The sequence below is a fragment of the Odocoileus virginianus genome, chromosome 24, assembly GCF_023699985.2.
Source record: "Odocoileus virginianus isolate 20LAN1187 ecotype Illinois chromosome 24, Ovbor_1.2, whole genome shotgun sequence".
Taxonomy (NCBI): domain Eukaryota; kingdom Metazoa; phylum Chordata; class Mammalia; order Artiodactyla; family Cervidae; genus Odocoileus; species Odocoileus virginianus.
Genome location: NC_069697.1, coordinates 29971587 through 29996836, shown reverse-complemented (window position 1 = coordinate 29996836; position 25250 = coordinate 29971587). Strand labels below are relative to the sequence as shown.

At 58.8% G+C, this 25250-nt stretch overlaps 1 protein-coding gene across 1 annotated transcript in view; it reads right to left on the bottom strand.

The window, feature by feature from the left end:
* The window catches only part of HDAC7 (histone deacetylase 7), a 31259-nt gene extending 11807 nt beyond the window's left edge, over nucleotides 1-19452 (bottom strand). Inside the window, 13 exon segments of the mRNA XM_070454509.1 lie at nucleotides 2-97; nucleotides 1270-1443; nucleotides 1682-1878; nucleotides 2059-2239; nucleotides 2378-2473; nucleotides 2661-2752; nucleotides 3081-3206; nucleotides 3377-3492; nucleotides 4294-4405; nucleotides 4713-4803; nucleotides 4900-5087; nucleotides 8319-8369; nucleotides 19292-19452. Coding sequence (XP_070310610.1) covers nucleotides 2-97; nucleotides 1270-1443; nucleotides 1682-1878; nucleotides 2059-2239; nucleotides 2378-2473; nucleotides 2661-2752; nucleotides 3081-3206; nucleotides 3377-3492; nucleotides 4294-4405; nucleotides 4713-4803; nucleotides 4900-5087; nucleotides 8319-8369; nucleotides 19292-19316 — 1545 coding nt within the window. The 5' untranslated portion in view covers nucleotides 19317-19452.
* Between the last annotated feature and the right edge of the window lie 5798 nt (nucleotides 19453-25250).

Genomic DNA, 25250 nt, shown 5'->3' with positions numbered 1-25250 from the left:
GCCGGTGACTGCCCGGGGCCAGGGGAAGCAGCACAGAGTCTCCAGTGGCTCCTCGGGGGAGCCGCCCGGCCAGTCGCTGCTGCTCCCAGAGGAACACCTGAGGGACACAGGGGGCCTCAGGCTCCAGGTTCTCAGACCCTGCTCCATCCGCCTCTGCCCACAGCCAAGAAACCTCCCGTCAGGACCATTTTCTGCAGAAGCCTCTGGCCCTGCCGCCCAGCTGGGCTTTGAGTCTCTGAGCTCCCTGCCCATATACTCCCCCAAAGATCTGCAGCCCTGACTGACCACCCCATTCCACCAGAGCTCCCTGAGCCCTCGAGACTCCAACACCAGAACTGGGGTGAGGGGCCTCAGGTTGGCTCTGACCAGGATCTCCTGGTCTCTGAGGACTACCCACCGCCCAAGGACACAGGGACCTTCGTGAGCCGCTACACCCTGTGGACTGTCACCACATCTTATGGGCTGAGTTGTGTCCCTTCCCACCTCGTATTTAGGATGAGACACCCAGTCCCCTCAGAACGTGACCTGATCAGAGATAGGGTTTTCACAGAGGTACTCAAGTTAAAATGAGGTCATCAGGGTACGCTCCAATATGATTCTTGTCCTAATAAACAGGGGAAGTTGCGATACAGACGTGGACAGAAGACCACGTGCAGACCCAGGGAGAAGGCGGCCGTCTACAAGCCGAGGGAAGAGACCTAGGGCAGCACCTTCCTTCACTGGGCTCAGAGGGAACCCACCCACCAACACGCCGATGTCAGACCTCTAGCTTCCAGAAGTGTGGGGAAAGGAACACCTGCTGTAAGGCACACATTCTGTAGTACTTGTTACATGAGGCCCAGCAAACGAAGGCGCCATGGCTTGACTCGTGCAGTTGAAGGGCCAAGCCCAGCTCTGCCCCACCTCCTGCCCTAGCACCTTCCTGGAAACAGTACTAACAGTCACAGGGGAGAAGTCCCAGAGCGGGAATGCGTGGGGCTCCGTGAAAGGCCAGTCTTACCACCAGAAAGGGACATGGCTTCACCCTGAGGCTGGAAGGCTGCTGGAGGTGCACGTACATGTATGTGTGGAGGAATGCACGTATGCCTATGTGTGAATGCATGTATGCCTGCGTGTGTGTCTGTCTGTACCTCAGTGTGGGTTTGGCAGGGAACCCATGGTCCCAGAGCTGTCCCCTGCACTGACATCCTATCTCCCTCCCTTCCATCATTACCAGGCCCCAGAGTCTCCTGACTCTACTTTCCTAGAGGCCCCTGGGCCCAACCATACCTGCTGGTGCTGCTGGAGAGGAACAGGGCCTCTGGCCTCGTGCTGCCCATGGCTGGACTCCCTGTGTTCCAGGCTGTCATCCCGCAGCGGCCCCACGCTCCCGCCGTCCGTCTCGAGGTCCTCAGCCGAGGGTATCTGCCGCAGTCGGGGCTTCTCACTCGGCTTGGCTGACCTCTGGGGGTGGGGGGAGATGTCTACTGAGGAGACATGCTGTGGCACAGGGCATGTGGTGGGGAGTGGTGGTTGGGGCCAGATCGTCCTGCATCCCGCTGGGACTCTAGTGATCACACAGCCCTGGGCCCCACACATCCCCCCTCTCGCCTTGTCCCTCCTGAGCTTCCTTTCTTTCAGCCCCAGTTCAGGGGCCCAGTTCAGCCACCCCTCACTGCCTCCCCTACCCCGTTCCCCTCACCTTGATCAGCTGGACGTGAGGTTTGAGCCGCTCCAGGCGGGGCTGCAGGGGGCCCAGCAGTGAGGGGGCAGTGGCGCTTGGGGGCAGGGGCTCTGAGCGGGTCCGGCTCAGTGGCCGGTGGAGGCCTGATCCAGAGGGCCGCTCGGTGGTCAGTAAGGACTGGGCCAAGTGGAAGGGCAGTGGCCCAAGCCCGGGCACTGGAAAGAATGGGGTGGGGGGCATAAGGAGGGGACCACAAGGAAGAGTGGAGGGAAGCCAGGGTGGGGGGTGAGGCGAGCCAGGGACTCAGCAGCAAGACGCACAGGACGGGACCCAGGCCAAGCTTGGCCCTCGGCAGGGTGCTGGGATCCAGCCCTTCTGGAGAAGCTGGGACTCACCAGTCAGCAGAGGGGTGTGAGACACTGAGGGATCCAGGAGGAGAATGGGCTGCAGGCGAGAGGGCAGGGGGCCCCCAGCCTCGGGCTCCAGGCCATGGGGCAGGAAGAGGTGAGCATGGGGGCTCCCCAGGACTGGGCCCCGAGGGCCCAGAGTTGCATGGGTCCTGCGGTCACCATCAGCCTGTGGGAGAGTGGGGGGAACATCACTGGCAAGAAGACCCCGGTGGGGAGGACAGTGAAGGCCATGGGGTGGGGTGTAGGAGAAGGGATGGAGAGATCTCGGGTGCTTGGGGTGGGGGAGGGCGCCTCAGCCACTCACCCTGGCAGGGGCGGGCAGCCCCAGTGTGATTGTGGGCAGCAAGGCGAACGGGGCCAGAGAGGTCTCCTGCAGCCGCAGCCGCTGGCCCAAGAGCGCCTGCCATGGGAGCAGGGCAGGGGTCATCGGTTCCAGACCTCCACCCCCTGGCACACTTTCCCCAGAACCCCCCAGAGGCTTGGGTGGGGGCTGCCCAGATGCTGAAGCCCCAGCCTGGCAGGGCCGCCGGCTGAGGACCACTGAGCCCTAGAGATGCCCCGGGGTACCCAGCCTGCCAAGGCCTTACCTCAGAGCCCAGGACGGGGTTGGGGCCATGCTCGCTGTCGTTGGGGGAGCTGCACCCTGATGCCGGTGTGCTGCTACTACTAGGGGAGGAGTCTGAAGGGTTGGGGAGAGGGGGGCGCACAGTTAGGAGCCAAGGGTGGCCAGGAGGGGACCAGGAACAAGCCCCTTCCGCGGTGGGTGGGCTCTGCTTCCTGCTTTCTTCCCAGCAGGACAGGAAGGCCACCATCAGCCTCCAGCATGTCTGAACAATGTTGTTTTTTTTTCCCCTTCTTCTGGACAGATGTCAGATTAGCCAATAGAGCAAGAGCTGGGTTCAGCCCCAACTCACCCCCTGGCAAGTGCGTAGGGTACCCTGTGACAACCACCCACGGCATCCCTGGGGGAGGGCACCAGGCCTGCCACCCACCCTGCCGGGCCTCACCGCCGAGGGTTTCTGCTGGCCGCCGCCGAAGGCTGGGAGGGGCACTCTCCTTCCGGAGTAGCGGGTTCTTCCTCCGCTCCAGGGACTTCTTGGGCTTGTAGCGCAGCTTCAGGTTGGGCTCGGAGACTGCAGGAGCGCCGGGGTGACTCGGCACACGCCCACCCCGTCTCTGCCAGAAGCCCTCCCTTCCAGCCCTCTCTGAGACAGGCAGGCGGAGGCAGTGCCCCCTCCCTGACTCTCCCCCAAGGCTCTTCCCCCTGAGCCCCCTGGCCGTCCCTGCTGGCCTGTCCACGCACCTGTCTTGCGCAGAGGGAAGTGTTCTGGGGGGTCGCAAGGCAGGCTGGGAACAGGAGGCAGGAAGCTGCTGAGCATGGAACGGGCAGCTCCCTCCGTCTCCAAGGGCTCCAGAGTTCTGCGGAGTGAGCACCAAGGCTGCTTCAGAGGGGCAGAGATGCCCAGTGGCATGGCAGCCACCTCCTTCCACCCTTTGGGACCTGCCGGCGAGGCGGCGGGGCTTCCCAGGTGGCGCTAGTGGTAAAGAGCCCCCCTGCCAATGTAGGAGACATAAGAGATGTGGGTTCGATTCCTGGGTTGGGAAGATACCCTGGAGGTGGGCATGGAAACCCACTCCAGTATTCTTGCCTGGAGAATCCCATGGACAGAGGAGCCTGGCGGGCTACAATCCATGGGGTCACAAAGAGTCGGACACGACTGAAGCGACTTAGGATGCAGGCATGCTGGAGTGGAGCAGCCAGCAGGGCCAGGCGGCGTGCATGGCCAGCAGGAACAGGGGCCATCTCCAGGGGGCAGTACTGGGCCACCCATCCTGATCTGTGCTTAGGAGCCAGGGTCCCAGACACAAAGGGAGGAAGCTGTTCTAGGAATCTGGATATTTCTGTGCTTAGGGGAAGATACAGAGGAGAAAGTTAGCGTGGTGTGTGTGAGAGAGTGTATGTGGGGGGAGGAGGGCTTGTAGGGAAGAAAGGCCTCAGGCGGGGTGAGGAGAGGTAATTAAAGGCCAGAGGAGGGCAGGTATGAGCTGGGAGAGAGGGTCGGAGGAGAGGCACTAGGATTAGAGGTGAGGGGTGAGGATAAGGTGAAGGACAGATAAGGTGAAGGAGAGCAGCGGTCTGCGTGTGCTGTGCGCTCATTGGCGGACATCCGGAGGGGGGCGTGGCAAGGACACAAGGGGGCGGGGCGGAGAGGAAGTTACCTGTAGGGAACGCTGGGGCTGTTAGGATGGACCGTTCTCTCTAGGGCTGCCTGTTGTTTCTTCAGAATCACCTCTGCCAGCTTCTGCTTGACCACACTGCTGGCTACGGCACCTGCAGGGGCGGAAATCATGAGTGGTTCAGAGGGTGGGCTGGACGGGGTGTCTCCCTGGAACATTTTCTGCCCACTGCCCTGATCACGCCACCCCCTGGAAGGCTTCCCAGGGGCCCTTCATGCAATAGCCAAGGCTGAGGCTACACCCCTTCTGTGAAGCCCACGGGTCTCCCTTCACCTACTCCCGCATTCACCCGCAGTGCCTGGCAGGCAGAGAGCAGCCCTGACCGGGGCTGGCATTGTCCTTCCCCGCCCACACAGGGGGCCGTGGACACGCCGGGGGGTGGGGGAGGCTTCCATCCTTACTTCGTTTGCTCTTGTCCTTATTGAGAAGCTGCCGCAGCTCTTGTTCCTGCTGCCCCATCTGCAACTCAGGCATCGGTGTGTCCATTGAGAGCTGTGGGGAGGGGGCGAGGAGTTGAGGACAGGTGGAGGCTGAAGGGAGGGCGGGGCCGGGTCTGGGCTCGAGGCTTCGTGGCAGCTCTAGCTTTACCCGCATGGGCTCTGCGGAGCGCTGGGGCTGCAGGCCCGCCAAGAAGAGGTGGTGGTGGAGGCGCTGGGGGTGCTGCAGGGCCAGCAGTGTGGGCTCCGGCGGGGGCTCCACCGGGGGCCGCTGGCCCACCCGCAGGTCCATGGGCTGGGGCTGAGGGCCTGGCGTGTCTGCGCGGGGCCTGGGCCAGCCTGAGGGCACACAGAGAGGGCAGGGTGAGTGGGAAAGACCCGCAGGTGAGCGATTACCTAATCAGCCTCCTTCAGACTCACTTGACAAGGCCAAACACCCTCCAGGGGCCTTCCCCCTGGGGACCCTCAGCACAGTCCTGCAAGGTAGGTATTTTCAATTCTGTTTCACCCGTGAGAAAGGAGGTCATATACACCATGCCGTTAGTCTACCGCTGGTGATGGTGAGCTGAGCCTTTTGACCCCAAGCATAGTTTTCTACTAAGTATATTGCCTCTCCAGGCCACGGCTGGGGGCTGTGGGATTTAGGAATGGGCTGAGGACCCTTTAGTGATACATCCTGGGCCCTGACCTCTCCTTCCCTTCTTCCCCCCTGGAGGAGGACTGGACACATATGCCCTCTGATAAACTGATCTCAAAAACAGCAATAGGACAGGCCCCTTTGTTCTGCCTCCAAGTCCAAAGGGCACTCCAGGCCCTCAGTCGCCATCCTCCCTATTTTATCCCAGGCCAAGGATAAAGAAGAGGTGCCTCAAACCCACAGCCAGCCCTGGCCAGCACCCTAGGCCTGCACGGCCCATGTGCCCAGGGAGCTCCCAGGTACCCTCATGCCAGGTCCGGGCTGGGTGTGGCAAGGACGGCAGCTTCAAGGCCTCTTCTTGAGTGTCCCCTGCACCCAGGCCAGAAGCACCCTGCCAAGGCCATGAATGCAGGGGCTATATATAACCAGTTGCCAGACTAGGTCCCACGCCAGCACCGCCAGCTCGGCCAGGCTGCGCTCAGCAGCCAGACATTCCCAGTTATCCTAGAAAAGAGGTCGCAGGTGGGGCTGGGAGCAGGTGACAGCACACAAGCAGAGGAACCTTTTCAGAGAGGCTTCCTTCAGCTAATGCAGTGCTGGGCATTCCCTATGGGGGCAGCCATAGGCTGTCTTCCAGGCCTGAACTAGAAGGACTGGAAGGCGCTGGGCAAAGACCAGCCAGGGACTCAGGAAACGCAGCCTCCAGGTCCAGCTGAACCATTATCTTAACATCCACAGCACATGTGCGGACTTGCTGCAAACCCTTTCACCTCATCACCCTGGGGCCCTGGGAGGGAGCTACTACTATTCCCACAGGAAGAAACTGAGGCTCAGGTGAAGGGACCTGGCCAAGGCCACCAAGCCCAGGGCACAGTGAGCTCAGGTTCTGTCCTGCTGAGACCAGCGCTCTGGCTCCATTTTCCCATCCACTTTCAGGAAGTTGCCTCCCCTGTCTCTCACCCCAGGATGGGTTTCTCACTAGAGAAAGGCAGAGGGGCTTGCAGTAGGGGGTCACTAAGTGGTACCTGCTCTTATATTCTCTGACTGTGAGATGGAGACGAGAGAGGAGCAGAGCAGGGAGGTGCCTGTACAACTCTCTGGATGTCAAGAGACCAGAGCGGGCAGCTGGGCACCCAGATACTGACAACAGCAGGCAATGCACCACTTTGATGTCCCCACCTCTTGCTCACGCCTCCACTCAGGGACCCCCAAATTCTCGTTCTGGGTTGAGTTTGGGCCTCTGATGCCATTGCAATTCTGCCCTAGGAAAGGTCTCAGTCCTCTCATGGCAGGTGTCCTGGCTTCCTGGAGGGACTCCCTCAGTGATGCATGAGGGTCCTCAGGGTCCTGGACTTGCAGCCAGCAGCTTTGGCCACACAGACTGGGAACGGCCCATTCCTCTCTCCCAGCACTGCCTTAGCCTCCAGAGCACAGGCTGCTGGGAAGGTGGGAGGGGCTCTGCCTTCAACCCTGGGAACCCCTCTCAGGGTGAATTAACATTTGAGGGTCTCCACAGGCTGGTGCTAAGCTGGCCTCTCTCCACTTTGTCTCCCACATGTGAACACGGACCCTCCACCTCAGCCATCAGCTCCCGTCTCGTCACAGCCCACGTACCTCCCTTCCTCTCAGCTTTTGCTCACAAAGTCCCACCGCTGGTGCTGTCTTCACCCCTCGATTCCACTTTTCTAGATCCTGCCAGACTTCCAAGCCTTGCTGGAGTCTTTCCGCTTTCCTGAACCCAGCCCAGGGTCCCGTGTCCAGCCCTCCTCTGAATTTCCATCATGCTGGTGGTTCTGTCCCCTGAAAGCACCGGCGAGGCAGGTAGCAAATCCGAGCTAAGCTCCAAGGGCAAGGACTTGATTCTCCCTATTGCTCACTATCCCAGCACCTAGAACCAGGACCTAGTGCATGACAGGCACTCAGCAAATACTGTCTGAATCAAAAGTAAATCCCTATGTCCTCTGTGCCCTGGAGTAGAGATGGAGTTCCTTCATGCTTCTTTTTCTTTTTCCAATTTGTCTTTCAATGTTTAGATAATTACACAACTAGGATTAAATGACAGTAGGTGGTGAACTCTATGTTTCTTGAATGGATGGATGAATCCCTTAATCAGCTGCTGCCTCCTTTCACACAGATCACATACTACATTCTACCATTATTTCTTTTTTTATTTGTGTGTCTCATCTCCCCAGGTCTGCAAGCTTTCGACAGCTAGGACTGGAGCAAAGAGGACGTGCCCTTCCTTTCTCGCTGCCCTAGGCTGGTGTCAGGTGTGGAACCTGCACCCAGAAGGCCCTCAGTGGATCTGGTTGAAACTAAGGACAAAGCAGCCCTCATCCAGTCCAGCCTCCCCCACCCCCCGCCCAACTACGGGCACATCCTAAACCATGGGCATCCACTCCCTCCTCACCCAACACAGCCTGACCGCAGCGGGGGTGTGGAACACTGAGAGGATCATGGATGGGGGTCCTCGACCTCCACCAAGCACCACGAGGCATCTTCCCGTCCTGCAAAGGCTGCTGTGCCCACTCCACAAGGGTGGCGTGAGGGCCACAGAGCTGACAAACAAGAATGCACCCCCTCCCCAGAGCCCCCAAGGCAGGGATCTGAGCATAAATATTAGCTTCCTACTTGCCTTCCTGTTTCACTGCCCCAGCGCAGACAAGAGCATCCTGCCTTTCCTTTTCCTGTTGTGCTTCCCAGCTCTGGGGCCTGCCTGGACCCAGAGTTGCCTCTCTTATCCCCCACCCTCACCTCTTCCCCACAAAACCCCAACTTTGCCCCCCCCAGGACCCCAATCTCCCAACTCTCTGGCCCATCCTCCAGCCACCCTGCTGAACCACCTGCTCTCCTTTTCAGCTCCTCAGCCTCCTTTGTCCTCTCCAGCCCCATCTTCCACTCCCCACCACACTCTCCCTCAGGCATACTCTTACCTATGACGGGGGGGCTGGAGCAGGGGGCAGCTGGGCTCACCTGGGTCCCATCTGTACAGAGAAGAGAGACAGAGTGAATCAGCTGCCAGGAGAGGAGGGGCAGGGGAGGGAGAGGAGAGAGGGCTAAGCCAGGCAGGCTGCCTGCCTGTCAAGGAGGCCCCACTCCAGCCCGAGCATGCCAAAACCTGGCACCTCCACCGGAAGCTAGCCAGAAAGTCAAGACCCCACCGCATTCCTTTCCTCGAACTCCTATGCTGCTTGAGAGTGATCCCCAGCTCCATCTTCCTCATCCGATCTATCAAGTGGCTCAGATATCTCTGTCTATTAGAGCTCAATCCTGGACAAGAAACTCAGGTGCTTCCAGTTTACCCAGCAGTGTCAGCCCTCCCTGAGGTGCCCAGCCTTCTCTGGGCAGCCGAAGCAGACTCCCAAGGTTGGAAGGGGAAGGAGGGCTGGGGGTGAGGCAGACAGCAGGCTGATGAGGCTGCTCTAAGGATGCCTGGAGGGAGACGAGGGGAAGGGGGAGCAGGACTGAAAAGGGAGCTGGGCCCCCCTCCACAGTGGGGGAGGGATTAGGTCGTGGCCTGGAGGTCAGGTCAGATCTGATGTGAAGGGGCGGGTCTGGAATGCATAGCTTGAGGACCCCACAAGAGGAACCCCTTCTTCCTACTGCCCCATCCTGGGTCTTGCAGCCTCTGTGCCCCCAGAGAAGGGACTCGCCCAGCCTTTGTTTCATGGATAACCTGAAAAAAGAAGTCTTTCCTTCTGGAAAGAGCCACCTCTCCTAGACTCCTAGGTTCAGCCCAGGGCCCCCTACCCCACCTCCCGCCACCATCCAGTTCAGATCCCATGGAACCCCATGGTAGGGCAGTCAGCAGCAGGGAGGCCTAAGGGAGCCCAGGGGCTGGCTGGGGTGGGGAAAGCTGAGTCCTGAGGCCACCTTGCCCTCCTGCTGTCCAGCTCAGGGCAGAGGGGACGGAGCTGGAGACCAGAGGCCTCCTGGAGGGGCAAGTGGTGGACACACAGAAGCCCTCCTCAGACCAGATTTGGGGCAGAAGCTGTGTTTTCTGAAGGTCAGCTGGCAGGCGCTGCTCTGTGGCCTAAGGGCAGCTTCAGTCCTCTTTTAGAAGCTGGACAAGTAAAAGTGCCTGCAGGCAGGTGCCTGTCGGGGAGGGGCTCCTCTGCGCACAGAGAGACTCCCACCAACTGCCCCCAGACACTGCCCTGCACCCCGGATGATGACATTTGGTAGGGAAATGTCACTCCACCTATTCAAATGTGGCCTATCCTCTCAAGTCCAGCCCAAGCCCATCTCCTCAGGAAGCTCCACCTGACCTCCCCTGGCACCCATGCGGTACCCACCACCTCGACACTCCAGTAATCGGGGTCTCTGCAGTGCCACTGGTAAGCTATGACCATCGGCTCCTAATAACTTGCCGGGCACATGGCAGGCTCTGTTAGGAACCGGTGACTCGAACGCAATGACACTCTCCTGGCCCCATGCCTAGGATGTGGCATGTGTATCTCTCAAGGTTTGTGAGCCTCAAGAAACAGGAGTGCGAGAGGCAACCTCCCCTCCCCAGGATGGGATAGCCCCCCACCCCGGGCCTCCCTCAGGACCTCCTTCTCCGAGAGAGGCTTCGAAACTAGGCTCCTGGCTGCACGTCCAGAGACCGTAGAGTCCTGTGCCTCCAGTCCCTGCTGCTGGGAACTGTCCCCTACAGCCCTCGGTCCCTGCCTGAGGGCTGGCCAGCAGCACGCACTGTGGGGGCACAGCCAGCTTCTCTGCACCCCACTCCCCTGTAACCACGGGTTCCGGACACCATGCACCCTCTGCAGAGGACAGAACTAATGGCCCTGAACTCCACAGTGTTTGTTACGGGGCTCAGAAGAGACATTCTGTGATGATATGATGTAAACTCTGTTTGGAAAATCTGTGTGTGTGTGTGTTTTGCCTACCAACAGGAGTGTGTTTCAGAAGCAATGCCTGGAAAGAGCTCTGCTTCTCTCAAGCCCCTGGGTCCATGCTGAGAGACCAGGGGCTCGTAAGAGCCCAGAGCAACAGAGATAATTGTTGGGGAGCAGCTCTCCTCTGTCCCAGAGAGAAGAAAAGGCACCCGGTCAGCGGCTGACCTGAAACCGCAAAGTGACCATCTGGCATCTCAGACTTGGGGATGGATTTGGGGGCCCCTCTCATCAGCCCCTCTCACAGTGCTATTATCACTAATTTGGGTGCCATCAGGAGTGAAATGTGGGCTTCCCTAGTGGCTCAAATGGTAAAGAATCTGCCTGCAATGCAGGAGACCCAGGTTCGATCCCTAGGTCAGGAAGTTCCCCTGGAGAAGGAAATGGCTACCCACTCCAGTATTCTCGCCTGGAGAATTCCACAGACAGAGGAACTTGGCGGGCCACAGTTCATGGGGTCACAAAGCATTGGACACAACTGAGCGACTGACACTTTCACGAGTGGAACACAATCAGGAGTGAATGGACCCAAGGGAAGGAAAACACAGGATAGGTCTGGCCCTTCTCCAATTGCTCCAGGCCTGTGTGGACAGCTTTCATTTCTGGACTCCTGGTCACTCCCTATTCCTACCTTCTTTGGAGGCAACTGCTGTCAGGCTGATGAGACCGTTTACCTGGTGCTGAAGTTCCCATCTAGTCACCTTCCCCAACTGGACACCTGATCTTACCCAGAAATTCTGCCCCAGTTGGTCCGCCCCGGCCCGCAGCCACCTCCAGGGCAAACATAAATGCAGCTCTCCTGTCCCCGAGCACCTGTACGAGCTGGCCTCCCGCTCCTCCCTTGTTTCCCCGTGGTCCTCACCTGCCTAGCAGATGCAACTAGAAACCTGAGCCAGGCCTGGCCACCTGCTCTCCCCGGCGCTGCCAGTCCTATGGCAGGGGAGGGCTTCCCCAAGAGCACTGCCACCCACAAGCCCCCTCCAAATGCTCCCCATGTCTTTGTCAAGGCTGTGTTCCCCTCCCTCGTCTCCTGAGGAGCTGAAAAAGGAGGAACAGGCAGACCCCTGCCCTGCGGGCATGAGGCGAAGCCCTGGGTCCAGGGCTGACTCTGCCCCTTCCCTCCCCCAGCCCCCTCAGCTCAGGGCTGCTTCCCCTGACAAAGCTTGACTCTGCAGGGGACTGGCAGGGAAGACAAAGCTGGGAATGAAATGGCCAGGAAGGTCCAAGAATCAGATTTGCCTGACTGACACAGAGTGAGGACGGCGGTGTATGTTAGGAGCTGATGAGGCTTGTGCAGGCAATACTCTCACTTCCCAGAGAAGAGAAAGAGAGAGGGGAGGCGGGCTAGGTCACAGTCACCCAGCGGGTCAGCGGTACCACCAGGCCAGACCAGTGCGGGGAGGAAAACCCAAGAAGTCGATCCCCAAAGCAGGTTCTAAGTACCTCTCAGTGAGGGCACTGGTCTCGGCTTGAAGGGGGTGGAAAAGTGGATAAAACCTGGCTTTCACTTTCAGGAGTTTCAACTCCACACAGCCCACGATTTTTTAAAAATTGAAAAGTATATGACTTGTTGACACTAAAAACATTTCAAAGAGCCCCCCAAAGTATGAAACTAGAAGTTTCTCACTTATCCAACTCCCTAGGACTTCCTTAGACTCAACTCCATTTAACAGTTTCTTATGTCCCCCTTCCAGAAATTCTCTTGCTACTTACTAATTCTATTGCTCATGATCTTGGCACCAAGCTGCTTATTACTCAGATTTATCCAGAACCTAGTGTGCAGCAAGCTGGATGGGAACTCCGGCCCCATGAAGTGTAATAAGTGAGGGTCCGAAGCACGGAGGACGTTGTGTTTGAGGTTAGATAGACCGGTGTTTACATTCCAAAGCCCTCAGTGACCGGCAGGGACAGCCAGGGACACGCTGCAGCCTGGGCAAGGCTTGGTTGTGCCTCTGAAATTCGACGATAAGAATATGGACCAGGAAGAGGTCATCTGAGATAAACGACGCTGCGTGTGAAGCACGGGGCAGATGGTGGGTACCCCCTGGCAGGGTCGTGATTCATACTGTTTGCCCCTGAACACACCTGCAGCCACCCTCTGGCATAGCATCTCAGCATCTGGTCCCATCTGCATTCTCCCCTCTTCTCCCAGTCCACTTGCTCCCAGATGCGCTCCTGTCCAATCTCTTATCTCCTGACTCTCCCGACACAGGCTCTTCTCTTTCTTCTTCATCTGAACTTTTGTAAACTAGCAGTTTACTATGCGCCCTGCGCTGGCTAGTTCATCTAACCCTGATGACAAACCTATGCGGCGGTAACTATTTTTATCCCTATTATATAGATTAGTCAACTGAGGCCCAGCAGTATTAAATAACTCATCTGGAGGCCCATAACAGGGAAGTGGCTAAGCTGGGACTTCAGCCAGACAAATAGGCTCTAGAATCCATGTTCTCAAGCAACACTGGCGGCTGCTTCTCCCCAGCACCTCCACTCTACAGGCTAGTGGGTGGACAGCAAATGCAGAACCTGGCTGGGCACAGGGAAAGATAAAAATCACGCAGCTCCCAGGAAACCTGAACCAGTGGGGGCAGACTCCAGTCCTGCTGCAGGTTAGAGGGCGGAAGCTACCTGTCCCATCTCTAGGCCCCAGTGAAGACAGGCCTCCCAGATCACAGATAGATACCAACTGCTGACTCTGCAGATTCCATGCCAAGCGATGATTTCGGACTATAGGTGGGAACAGAGGCTGGCAACTGACAAGGCCGGAACTTGGACGAGCACCGCTGTCATCCTCAGGATCTCGGGTATCCTCCCTTGTGCCTTCCTTAGATGCTCAAGGCCTCTAAGGCTTTCTCATTAGCGTCTCAAAGCAAGCTCCACCAGGCAAGCAGGAAGGTGGGCAGGCCTGGGGCGGAGGCTCCCAGGTGAGCGGCCTGGGACGCGGGCCTGCCCAGACAAAGGCCTCCAGTCAGGCAGAGGCGGGGGACCCAAGCTCGCAGGTTCCGCAGCTGTGCGGCAAGCAGGAGGCTGGATGTGAGGGCCGCAAGGCCGGCCCTCCACCTCCGCCTCCGCAGCAAGCATGCCCCTTTCCCCGTGCCTGGGGCCCTGGGGCAGCTATTTTTAGCTCTTGACACCTGGGTATTTTGCAGCCGCAGGATGTCCGGTTTGGAGTCTCTTTCTGGGAATCCCACATGCGGCTGTTGTAAACAGCCCCACGCAGCGGTGGCCTGCGCTGGGAGCCGGCACCCCCCTTTCGGCTGTTTGAGATGAATCAAACAGGAAGCAGATGTAACCATGGCAGCGGCAGCTTGAGCTCCCTTGGGGTGGGAAGGCGTCCTCTCTGGCTTCTTGTCCCTGCCCCGGGGTCCAGTCCCTTCTGAGGTCTCTCCTGGTGGATGGAGACCACCCTGAGGCAGGGGAGCTGGGCCTTTCTGAGTCCTGAGGGGCTGGTTCCTGGGACTGGCGCTCTCTGGGGCATCTCACTGCCCTCTGGCAAGAAAAAATGGGAGTCTCTCCAAACCCGGCCAGCTCCCGGGGCCTTGGGACCACTACTTTAGTCCTCCCTGGCTATCCTCTGTGACGGTGGGAAGGGGAGGGCAGAAGCACTTGATCAGGGTGTGTGGCATCGCTCAGCAGCAGGCTGCCCCCAGTCCCAGGCCAGGCCCCCTCGTCCAGACTGCTCCAAGTTTCTCAGGTCCCCAAAGGCCTCAGAAACCAGAGTTGCCACTTACCCTCAGCCCTCTGCTCCAGAAGCGCCAATCCCTGAAATAGGAAGTTCACCACGATGTCTGCCCACCATCTGTCTTTCCTATCACAAGCAAAACAACCTGAGCAGTCAAGATGGGGCCCCCGTCTGTAATTCAGGGAGAAGATCTGAGTTTCTGTCAAGCTTCTGCCTTTGGCTCTCCCCCTCCCCCAACCCCCAGTGCCCCACTGAGACCAGCTGCTCCCTCTTAGCCACCAGCCCCAGCCAGTCTTTCTCAAGGGCCAGCGCTTGCCCCAACAGGAAGCACGGTCACCGCCCTGGGGCTGTCTCAGAGCTGCTCCTTTCTCCCCTCTGAGGTCTGTGTTCACGCCCTCACCCTCACTGATCCCCCAGCTCCTGGGCCCCCCTCGGCCAGACCCTGCCTCCCTCTGCACCCCATTTCTGCCTCCCGCTGGTTCTGCCTCTCTTGGCTATGCCTTTCTGGCTCCTCTCACCCATGCCACCCACAAGGACACTCAGCCCACTACAGAGACTGCCAGGGAAAAGCTTAAGTTATAATATTAATACCAATCATTATTATTTTATTATTACCAGTAATGAGTAATATTAGTACGGATCAACAACCATGTACTGAATGCTTACTGGGTGCTGGTTACTGTGCTAAGTATCTGCCTTGTACTCTCGCATTTGGTCTTCACAAGCACCCTACAAGGTCAACACTGCTACCATCCTCAAATCACAAAGGAGGTGACTGAGGCTCAGAGAGGTTACGAAACTTGCCGAGGTCATACAGATGGTAAGTGGGGCTTCTGGGACTCCAGGATCTAAGCTCATAATCACTACACTGGTGTGTACAATGAGCCCCACCCACCGAGGTGAGGTGAGGCCACCTGGGGGTCACTGGACAGAGTGTGGTCCCAGCATCGGAAGGCCTGGGCGTGACTCACGTGTTCCCACAACGCCGGCACTGCATCCAGAAGACAACAACAAAAATAAAGACAGGACCATCTCTGCCTGTGCCTCCAAGAGGCACTCCCTAACCCCAGCTCCACTTCCTTTTTCATCCTTTTCATTTTCCCTGCTTTTTAAATGTACTTGTTACCATTTTATCATTTCCTGTAAGCTGCCCCCACCCCCAGGGCTGCCTCGGAGGACCAACGCTGTGAAGGCCCTCTGGAAACCGTCAGGCCCTGTCTAAAATGCAGGTTACATAACCCAAGCAAGACACCCACAGAGCGGCTAATCGGGAGTGAATCCCCAGGGAGAGGATGCTCTCTTCTTCTCTCTCCCTCTCTTGCCCAGGCCTTACACACTCGGGCAGGCCGTGGGAAGGGGTGGAGGGGGCCCCACGTGCAAAAGAGAGCCCGCATCTTCAGGGCTTCCCTGGTAGCTCAGTGGTAAAGAATCTGCTTGCAGTGCAGGAGACCTGGGTTTGATCCTTGGGTCGGGAAAATCCTCTGGAGAAGAGAATGGCAACCCATTCCAGTAGTCTAGCCTGGAAAATCCTACGGACAGAGGAGCCTGGTGGGCTGGGGTCGCAAGAGTTGGACATGACAGTGACAGGCTCCTGGGGGCTAGGAACACAAGCAAACAGCTGTCAGCACCCCTGGACCTGGATGTCCGGAGAGAGACAGAGATCACGGTGGAGACCCTGGCCTGCTCCATGGCCTGGGGCATCACGGATATGAGTCCATGAATAGTAACAAGCTATGAATGCTGGCACTCACAGGATGCCACATTAATATTCATGACAGTTAAATACCAGATCCCCATCCCAGTTAAGCCCCGGAATCCCACTCATTTCGCCTGTTATTTTTGGAAGGTGGCCGGTAGATGCTCCAGGTGACACAATTCCCTTTTGCGGTCAGGGCTGCCCTTCAGGCTTGCTCGGCTGGGGTTTCTCCAGACCACAGATCCAGCTAGGGTGCGTGCACAGCTCTCAGGGAATTCAAATGCCTGATGCATGGTCCTGGGTATTGATTTGGGCCAACCAGCTGTCTTGGAAAATTTCTAGCCAACTGGGGATTTGATGAGATGAGAATTTACTGTAGTGGAAGCTAGAGATCACTGACTGAAAAAAATGGCATACGCTATGTGGTCTTGTTTTGGTAAAATGCACAACATGAAGCCATGTCAAGAGATGGAAAGGTGCTCGGAGGGACCGTGGCAGCGAGCTCCTGTTGCTGAGATTGGATGTTTCTTACTCTTTCATCTTTGCTCCTCTGTGTTGTCTGACTATCTGTGAGGTGCATAAACTGCCTCTGTAACAACAGAACAGAATTGATATGTGTATATATACCCATGCACTATCAAGATGGCACTGCCGATGGGCATGTAAGCTCTGGATCCCGTGAGAACTAGGACACAGGGCTCTCACTGACTCCGCGTATTCGTGGACCCCGTATCCTCTGGGGTTCTGCATTATCTACAGCCCAGGATCCTCGGCCTCTCCCTGAGGCACACAGAAGGCCAAGCACAGGCCTGGGCACCAAGTCAGGACTGACTTAATGGATGCCTGCAGCCTGAATAATGATCATTTCCTGAAAGAAATGCCTCCTGCCTCTTCCAGGGCCGCTGTGCTGGGAATAGAGACTGCTGACATCACTGACCTTCTCATCCCTCCCCTGCCTCATGCTCCTCTTAAAAGTTGCCAGGGAGGGGCTAAAATAAAGGTCACCCCGGCAGATGCTGGCAAGGTACTCACTGCACTGCAGGGCCATCAGGGCCAGTCCCATCCCAGACCCTCCCAGTACCAGCTGGCAGCGGGGCCCTAGGGTCCCTTGCATCCTGCCTCACTGGGAGAGGCGGGGGTGAGGGAGTAAAAGAGAGAAGGGGTCCACCCTGTGACTTCTGGCTACAGGCTCCTGCTGTTCCAGGCCCTTATGGGTGGAGGAATCTGTGAATTTGGCCTGGTTTTTCCTGTGAACTGGGGCTGAGCCCAGTTTCTGTTCTTCATGTCTTTAACATTCCCTATCCCTGACCTTCAAAAATATGAACAATAACATCAATAATGGTGATGATGTTCTCTGCGCACTGACCTCATACCGGGCACAGTGCTAGTTTTACTGACTTGAATCTTGAGAGCAACTCAAGGAGCTTGAAGCAATGATTACTTTCATATTCCAGAGATGAGGAAACCGAGGCCAGAGAGGGCTACACTTGGCTTTTTGCAGGAGGAAAATAGGGACGCTACCACATTCCTCCCTGTGCCCTCACTGGCGGGCCCTTCTGCGAGCTCTGTGATGGGCCCGGGAGAGTGAAGGTGATCACTCACATCTGCAGGGTGCATTTGAATCTGCTGAGGGTTGACAGGCACATATGAGTAAATCCCCACTTGAAAGATTAGGAAATCAGGTGTCAGAGTCCTTGGCAGTCTTGCACAAGGCTCCTCAGCCTATTCAACTGGGATTCAACCCAGGTCTCTGGTCTGAGAATGGTTTCTTCCCCACTACCACACCATCTCCATGGCCAGACTCTCCAGATGACTCTGAAGGCCTGGAAGATAGAAGCCGGCCCTCCAGTGCCCTGGAGCCCAAGTCAAGGCCCAGCCCCTCGCCCGGCGGGGCAGGCGGGGGTGGGGGGCTGTGCCAGCGCGCCTCCTCAGCTCCACCGTGACTCACTCCTGGGACCCAGGGGAAACACAGCCCTGAGCTGCGGGCAAACACGGCCTGCCGCCTGCCCCGCCTCCAGCTCCCCGCCTCCACATTTGCTAACCGAAACCCGGCTGTTGCTATTTTTAACCCTCCAGCTCCCCCTTGCCTGGGGCTCCCCCCTTCACCCCACCCCCACCCCCCTGCCCCAACCGGGTGCCACCAGCCTGTCATTCTGAGAGCAGTTCCACAACCTGAACGCCCAGGAGGGCACAGCGGATGCCCGTGCAGGTTTGTGGGGCAAGCAAAACAACACGGTTACATTACAGCCCCGTCGCCCCAGTCGCCGAATTCCCCCACCCCGACTCTTTCCGAACCTGTGACTCCCAGCCTGCCCTGCTTCTCCCTCTCATCCTGGCAGCGGGGGAGGGAGAAATGGGACTTCAAGGGCTGGGGGGGTATGTGGGGGCACTGCAGGAGCCAGAGCTGGCCTCCTGGGGTGGGGGGGAGCTGAGCTGGCCTCCTGAAGGGGGACGGGGTCCCCCTCCCTCCCTCCAGGGTGCCAGGCTCTCCCTGAAGGCCCAAGGTCTCTGCCCACCAGGATTTCCAATCCCTGCAGGCAACATGGGGAAAAAAGGAAGTGGCTGGCGACAGGGTGGGGATGGTGAGTTGAGCCCAGGGCCCTCCTCATGAGCCGTCCTCTCTCCCCGTCCTGGGCGGAAGGCCGGGGAGACACAGGAGTCCAGGGAGTGAGTGTATCAGAAAGCCGAAAGGAGGCCCAGGGCGGAGGGACTCCAGGCGGGTGGTTGGAGGCCTCTTCTTTTACACGAGGGCTCCTCTGATACACAGCTCTCCCAGGAGAGGGCCGGACCATCCTGCAGCCCACAGCTCCAGGCCCCCCAGGAAAACCTACCAGAAGAGGCTGGAGGCGAGAGGGTCTGAAGGCTGCTGGCTGACGTGAAAGGTAACCTTCTGAGAAGGGGCCGAAGGGGTAGGCCTGCAGGGGGACCAGAGGGGCACGGCCTTCTAGCTGTCTTCTGCCGCCCCCACCCAATGCCTCCCAACCCCGCCCCGTGCGCAGAATCTCTCCCGGTTTGAGGAGCAGATTCCAAGGGCCCAGGAGAGGCTCTGCAGCGCCCAGCCCAAGGTCTCCTCCTCTCTCTCTCTCCTGCCCCAGGCCCCACTCGGCCAGCCTCAGCCGTCACTTTGCTCCGTCCTCACACTGGCCCCAGCCCCAGTCCTTTTTCCTGGTGTGTCCTCTCTTCCAGGGCCCAAGTCCTCTCTAAGTAGGATCCCCCTCTCTCAGAGACTCCTGAACCAGGTAAATAGATCCCAGTGGCCACAGAGGCAGCCAGGCTAGACCAAGAAGGGAGGGACTTGGCACAGGAGTTACAGGGTGGCGAGAGGGGGAGGAAGGGAATGAGGAGGGAGGAAGGTGAAGCAGGAGGGTCAGGAACGGGGCAGCACTTTGCTGCCGCCTCCCCGGCACCCAACACATCCACGGGGCCCTGGACTCAGCCCCTGCAAGGGAAAGACGCTGCTCCCCTGAGTGCTGAAGCAGCCTGAGGTCAGCCCTGCCCAGCTCCCCCTCCTCTTCTCCCCTTCCATCAGCCTCTGTGGATTGCCTGAGCAGCCGAGACCCTGATGTCTTCCGTGCCAGGCCAAAGGCTGGCCCTCGGTCTCCAATCCTCAGCCTAGCTTAGGTCCCTCACCTGGATCCAGGTGGTTGCCAAGCATGGCTCAGAAGCTCCGAGGGCTCACTTCCAGCCTGGGGACGTGAGAGCAGGCATCCATGTCACTTCTCGGGCAGGCCTCCCCTGGCCTCCCCGTCTAAGGAAGTCCCCCCTTGTTATTCTCTGTTGCTGCGCCCGGTTCATTTCCTTCTTAGGGTTCATCACAATGGGTAACTAGATGTATCTACTCATTTCTTGACTTGCTTACTTGTCTTACCGTCTCCACCACTAGAGTGGAAGTTCCCTGAGGTCAGACGCCCTGCCAATGAGATCACTGTGTATCTGTGCCCGGGACCTGGCATACAGCAAGTCTCAGTAAGCACCCAATGAGTAAATAAATAGCTGAATGCTTGGCACAGCAAAGGGGGCCTTCTGCTTGCCAATGTCACTTTTAGGATTGATGAGCCACAGGTCCAGGATTACCCCAGGGAGAAGGAAGCAGGATGTAACAGGAAAAGCAAGGTCAGGAAGTCCAGGACCCCAGGGAAAAGGTCAAGGCCAGCAAGCATCCACTCCAGTTCCGTCTGGTCCACAGTGTCATGCTGAGTGTGGACATGTACACAATCGCACACCCAGAGGACGCATGGGTGAGTCCTGGACTGGTGTTGAAAGGCTTGGATTTTGTCCTGGTTCTTATCTTACTATCCTTGTGTCCTGGGACAAACCACATACCTTCTGCGGGTCTGTTTCCTCAAAGGAAAAACTGAAGAGGTGGGCCCAGACCAGCAGTCCTCAAACACGGCCTGGCACCAGATCACCTGAAGCACGTGTCAAAATCCAGGCTCCCAGGCCCCACCCCTGCAGAGTTTGAGTCTGGAATGGGGCCTGAGGATCTTTATTTTGAATACATTCCCAGGTATTGAAATGTACCTGGAATTGGAAATGTCTTAGGAAGCCAAAACGGGAAGGGAGGTGTCAGATTTAAGGACTCCTTCTAATACTCAGACCACTAAGGAAAGGGTTGTCTGGGGGTACTTTCCTGCAGTTCCAAGTGGTCCTGAACGCTAAAGCAAGCGGCCTGGGAACCAGCATTTGAAGAGAGATGAGCATGCTTTCCAGCAAGTACCTGGACTTCAAAAAATAAAGCCATTCCTGCACAGGCATACACCCCCTCCAAATACATCGATCCACCCCACGCAGAGACATGAGTGCAAAGGTGCACAACTCTAGAGACCACACACATCCACACTACGTGTGTGCGTCTTCCCCAGACACCCAACAAAGAGCCACCACATGGATTGCAAATTGCCACGGAATCACCAGCTCTACACACAAGCCTGGGGGCACACGTGCAGACCTACCACCACTCACTCAGTGTGCATACACACCCATCACGTGTAGATCCACATGAAACTGACACCATCCTGAATTTATTCGGCCTCTGGGAACTGGTGCAGGACCAAAGGAGCTATGCTCTGCTGATGAAAACATCTTTCCCGCCTCTGCCACTCCACCCCCCCCCCCCTTTGCCCCAGGCAGCACGGTGTCCAGTTCCTTTCACAGGGGGAGAGCTGGAGGACAGTGGAGGGATGGAATGAGGAGAGGCACAGAACCCCCTACCCCAAAAGTCCAGCAAAACGTCTCTTCTGCTTCCCCCACCAGGAGGTGCAAAAGGGCCTCCACCCAGCCCAGCCCCCCACCCCCCACCCCCTGTGCTCACTTACTTGCCTAAGATTCCCAAGCCCTGGTCCCCGGGAGCCAAAATGGTAAGGGAGGCGGTCAGATTTAAGGACTCCTCCTAATACTCAGACCACTAAGGAAAGGGCTGTCTGGGGGCACTTTCCTGCAGTTCCAAGGCCTGGGTCCCCCTGGGAAGGTTGCCACAGAAACAGGGGGAAATATCACAGGGAAACACAATACCCGGCAGGGTCACCTGCTGACCAGGCTTCCTGCTGTGTTGCCCACCGCCGCCCCGCCTCCCCATCTCATTGCCCTCTTGGCCTCCTTCTCTGGCCTTCCCCGGGGCCTCCTCACCGAAGCTCTCCTTCCTGCCTCCCCTGCCTTATGCAGAAAACTCTGCTCCTTTTGGTTCCAAACAACATCAGGGATGGCCCAGAGCTCAGTCCCCCACTCCTAATCCTACTAGCGCCCCCACCACAGGAAATCAAAGCTTCCTGCCCCAGAGGAAGTGCCCCATCTAGTGAACAAATCCAACACAGAAACGACAGTCTCAGAGCCTTGGGAAGACAGATGCCAGCTCCTATGCCTCACCCCAGCCCTGCTTCCAGCAGTACCCCTCACCCCACCACAGGCTGGTCTCAGGTCTGCCTAAGGACAGGGCAGGACAAGGCGTGAAGAGGGCATGGGTGGGACCTGAGCCAGGCCGGGGAGGAGAAGGCCAGGAGAATGGGCACTGGCAGAGTTAGAAGGTCTGGTCCTGGCCCCGCTTGGCCTTCCATTCCCTGGCTGGGTGACCCTGGGCCTTACCTTAGCTTATCTTCTCTCAGACCCCTGACAACTTCAAAATTACCAGCTCTTAAAAACGAAAGGCAAAGAAGTGGAGGAGGTTACGCAGGACAAGGACGCCTGCAGCACCAGGAGGGTACCCACTCCCCACATCCGTCACACGTGAGATTCTCATTTCCAAGGGCTTTCTATCCAGATTGAGGGGAGGATGGTGGAAAAGAAAGTTTCAACTCTCATTCCCAGAAAAGAATGAAAGCTGGGGTCCACTATTACCGAAGGAAATGGGGGCCATAACAGCTCCCATCCTGGACACCAGTCCATCTCCTATTGTCAGCCTCTCCTCTGTGGTCATTTTATTGATGGGGAAACTGAGCTTCAGTGTCAAAGTGGAGTGACCAGTTTAGATTCTGGGAACAGTCAGTGCCAGACCTGAATGCAACCTTCCCAGCCGCAGGATAACAGCTTAAGACTTTGTGGCCAGAGACACCCACCCCTGGGCTCAGGCTAAGGAACACAGAGGAATCAGGAGAACACTGCCCAAGGGCCATTCTAGGCATAATACCAAGAAGCAGCTCTAAGCCTGGCCTTGGTGGGGTCCAGAAACATCATGGGACTAAAGGCCGAGGAAGAGTCCCAGCGGGTCCCAGACCTCGTTCCAGTTCAGGTTCACCGGGAACAACACAGCGAGACTGCTTGTGCCTTTGTTTCCCCAGAAGTGACTCCACAGAAGAGGAACATTACTTCTTAATTCAGTGGGTAAAGGGAACAAACAAGAAAGTAGGGAGGTTGAGATGCTGAGCAATGAGCTCTGCAAGAGGTCTTGCAGAGGCTGCAGAAGGAGCTTCCAAGGGGGTTGGTATGAGGAGTGTGGCTGCCCAAGCCACTTGGAGGACCTGACCTACGGGGTCCTAGAGGGCAGAAATGGGCCACTGTTAAGGGGCAGGGAAACCGAGTCACAGTCTCCTTTCTTTCAACCCAGTGGCTGGGCAGGGGTCTTGAGGAAAGTCCTCATCAACCCAGGTGCATGTCCAGGGAATAGGATGATGAATCCAGATGCTGAGTTCCCAGCAGGGCCACTGAAACTGGCAGGCAGAGCTGGGCCTCAAGCAGATGCTGAATGAGGGTGTGGCGCGGGACGGGCAGCAGCAGGACAGGCAGTGTCCAGACACAGGGGGAGGCCTCTGGGGTACACAAGACCGCCAGCAGGGACAGGGACTGGCCTGGACTGGGTGGGAGGAGCTCCAGTGGTCGGCCAGGTCAGATCCGAAAGGGTAGCTTGGGCAGCAGGAGAGAAGGAAATGGGGGTGGGGGTGCTGGCTGGCCTGCAAGTCCCAGAGGTCTTTCTCTTAGTTCACAGGCCCAGAATCAGAGCCCAGCCCAGCTGCCGGATTTGCCGCCTACTCTCACTCCCCAGGACCATCAGACCCCAGGTTTGGGGGGCACACATCCTGCCCCCCACCGCTCAGGACACAGCCTGCGGTCCCCATCTTCCCGCGCCCCGCCAGCACCTCCACAGCTCACTTAAGCACAGGTGTCTCTTCACCCAGATGGGTGAGCAAGGGGCGGGGGGGGGGAGGGGGGGGGCGTTGCTCAGAGAAACCTCGCTGTCAGAGACCCTCCCTCCCAGGGATCACTTTCCCCAGCGGAGGGGTCGGAGTAAAGTCCAGCCGGGATCCGCGGGCTGGGGGCGCTGATGTTCGGGGCTCACAGTGTGGCCCCAACTCAACGGGTCCTGCCCTTTGCCCAGCGCTTCCAAACCTTCCGCCCGGGAGCACCGCCCCCTCCCGGGGCCGCGGCGGCCGTCCCTCCCTCCAGGGTCCCCCGGTCAGTCCTCCCCGCGAATGGGGGTGATGGGACGCCGGGCCCGCGCACCGGCGGCCCGGGGCCTCCAACTCCCTCCCTCGGGCCTGTCGCTGCCCCGGGGCGGGCGGATGTGGGCGCCCCGCAGGAGGCCCTTAACCCTCCGGCCCCGGAACCAGCCCGGGCCGGGAGCCTGCCAGAGCCCCGCGGAGCCGGGCGACACGGGGACGGTCGCGGGGGCGCACGCCAGGCTGGGCCCGCGGGGCCGCCTGGAGCCCCGCGCGGGAGCCGGAGCCCGAGCCCAAGCCCAAGCCCGAGCCCAAGCCCGGGCGGGCGGCGCTGGGTGCCGCGCGCAGGGCGGGGCGGCCGGGCGGGGGGCGGCAGCCCAGTACTCACCAGCGCCGGGGCTGTGCATCCAGGGGCCGGGGCCCTCAGAGCGGGGGGCTCATGGCGGGGCGGGGGGCTGGGGCGCCGGCCTCACATCCCCCCCGGTCGCCGGAGGCTGCGGAGCGACTGTGAGACGGCGAGAGGAAGGGAGGGGGCCGGGAGGGGGAGGGCCCTGGCAGCCCGGCCGGCCGGGTAGGATGACAATGGAAGGAAATGCTTTATCTGAGTCTGAGAGCGGGCCAAGGGGGAGGGGAGGGAGGGGGCAGGCGCTCGCGGCCCGGGGACACACCACCCGGCAGACACGGCGCGGCGCCCGGGCTGGCGGACGGGCGGGCGGACACCCCGCGCGGCCGGATCGCGGGGAGGCAGCGCCGAACCCGGAACGCGGGGGACGCGGCCCCGACCCGCGCGCGGCCGCCGCGCTGCAGCCCAAGTCCCGGCCGCCGCGCGGCGCAGCGACCCGCGCACAATTCCCGGAAACCCAGATACCTGAGCGCACGCACCCTCGCGGGCGGCCGGGGCCGCGAGCACACATCCATGTTGGCCAGGGGCAGAGTCGTCTACACAGACACGCCGCAGGGAGGGACCCCCGCGCTCACAGGCACCAGCTCGCACGGCCCGCCAGCCAGCAGTTACCCGGGGAGGGGCGGGAGGCCGCGGGACGCGCGTGGAGTCCTCGGTCCCGGCGAGGAATCCCAGACGGACACCCCCGACCCCGCCCCAAGCACAACGTGCCTGAAGAAAGTTCCAGGATCTGATTTGAATCACTGCCCAGCCCTCCCCCTCTGCCACCCCCCCCCACCCGCCCCGTGCCTGCTGAGGGGAATAGAAGGGTCCAGCCTGTTCCTATTAAAAGAAAAAGGGGGTGGGGTGGTGAGGATTTTGAAAGTTTTCTTTTTTTAAAGAAATTTCTCAAGGGATTTCCTTCCCTCCTCTCCTCTTCCTCTCTTCCTCCCATTCCTCTCCCCCCACCACCCTCCCCCCCCCCACTTTCCCCCTCCCGGTCCCTATGAGTCAAACTTCAGCAATGTGCCCAGTGTCTCCCAGTGCATTACAGCGGATCATAGAAATGTTCCAGTCTGTGAGTCGGAATGTAGCCGCCTCCAGCCCTCCCTCAGCTAATAAACTCAGCTCCGGGCTGGCTTTGCACAGCAGCCCTCGCTGCCCCGGCTCCCTGTTAGCAAGACCAGAAGGTCAGGGTCAGGGGTCAGGGGCTGAGGACCTCCCCATTGTGCTTCCCGGCCTGGTCTGTCAGCCCTCTGCCTCTGGCAATCTGCTGGGTCAGAGACACAGCAGCTCCCGCGAAGTGGAGAAGTCTACAGGAAACGCTGGTCTCTCCCTGATG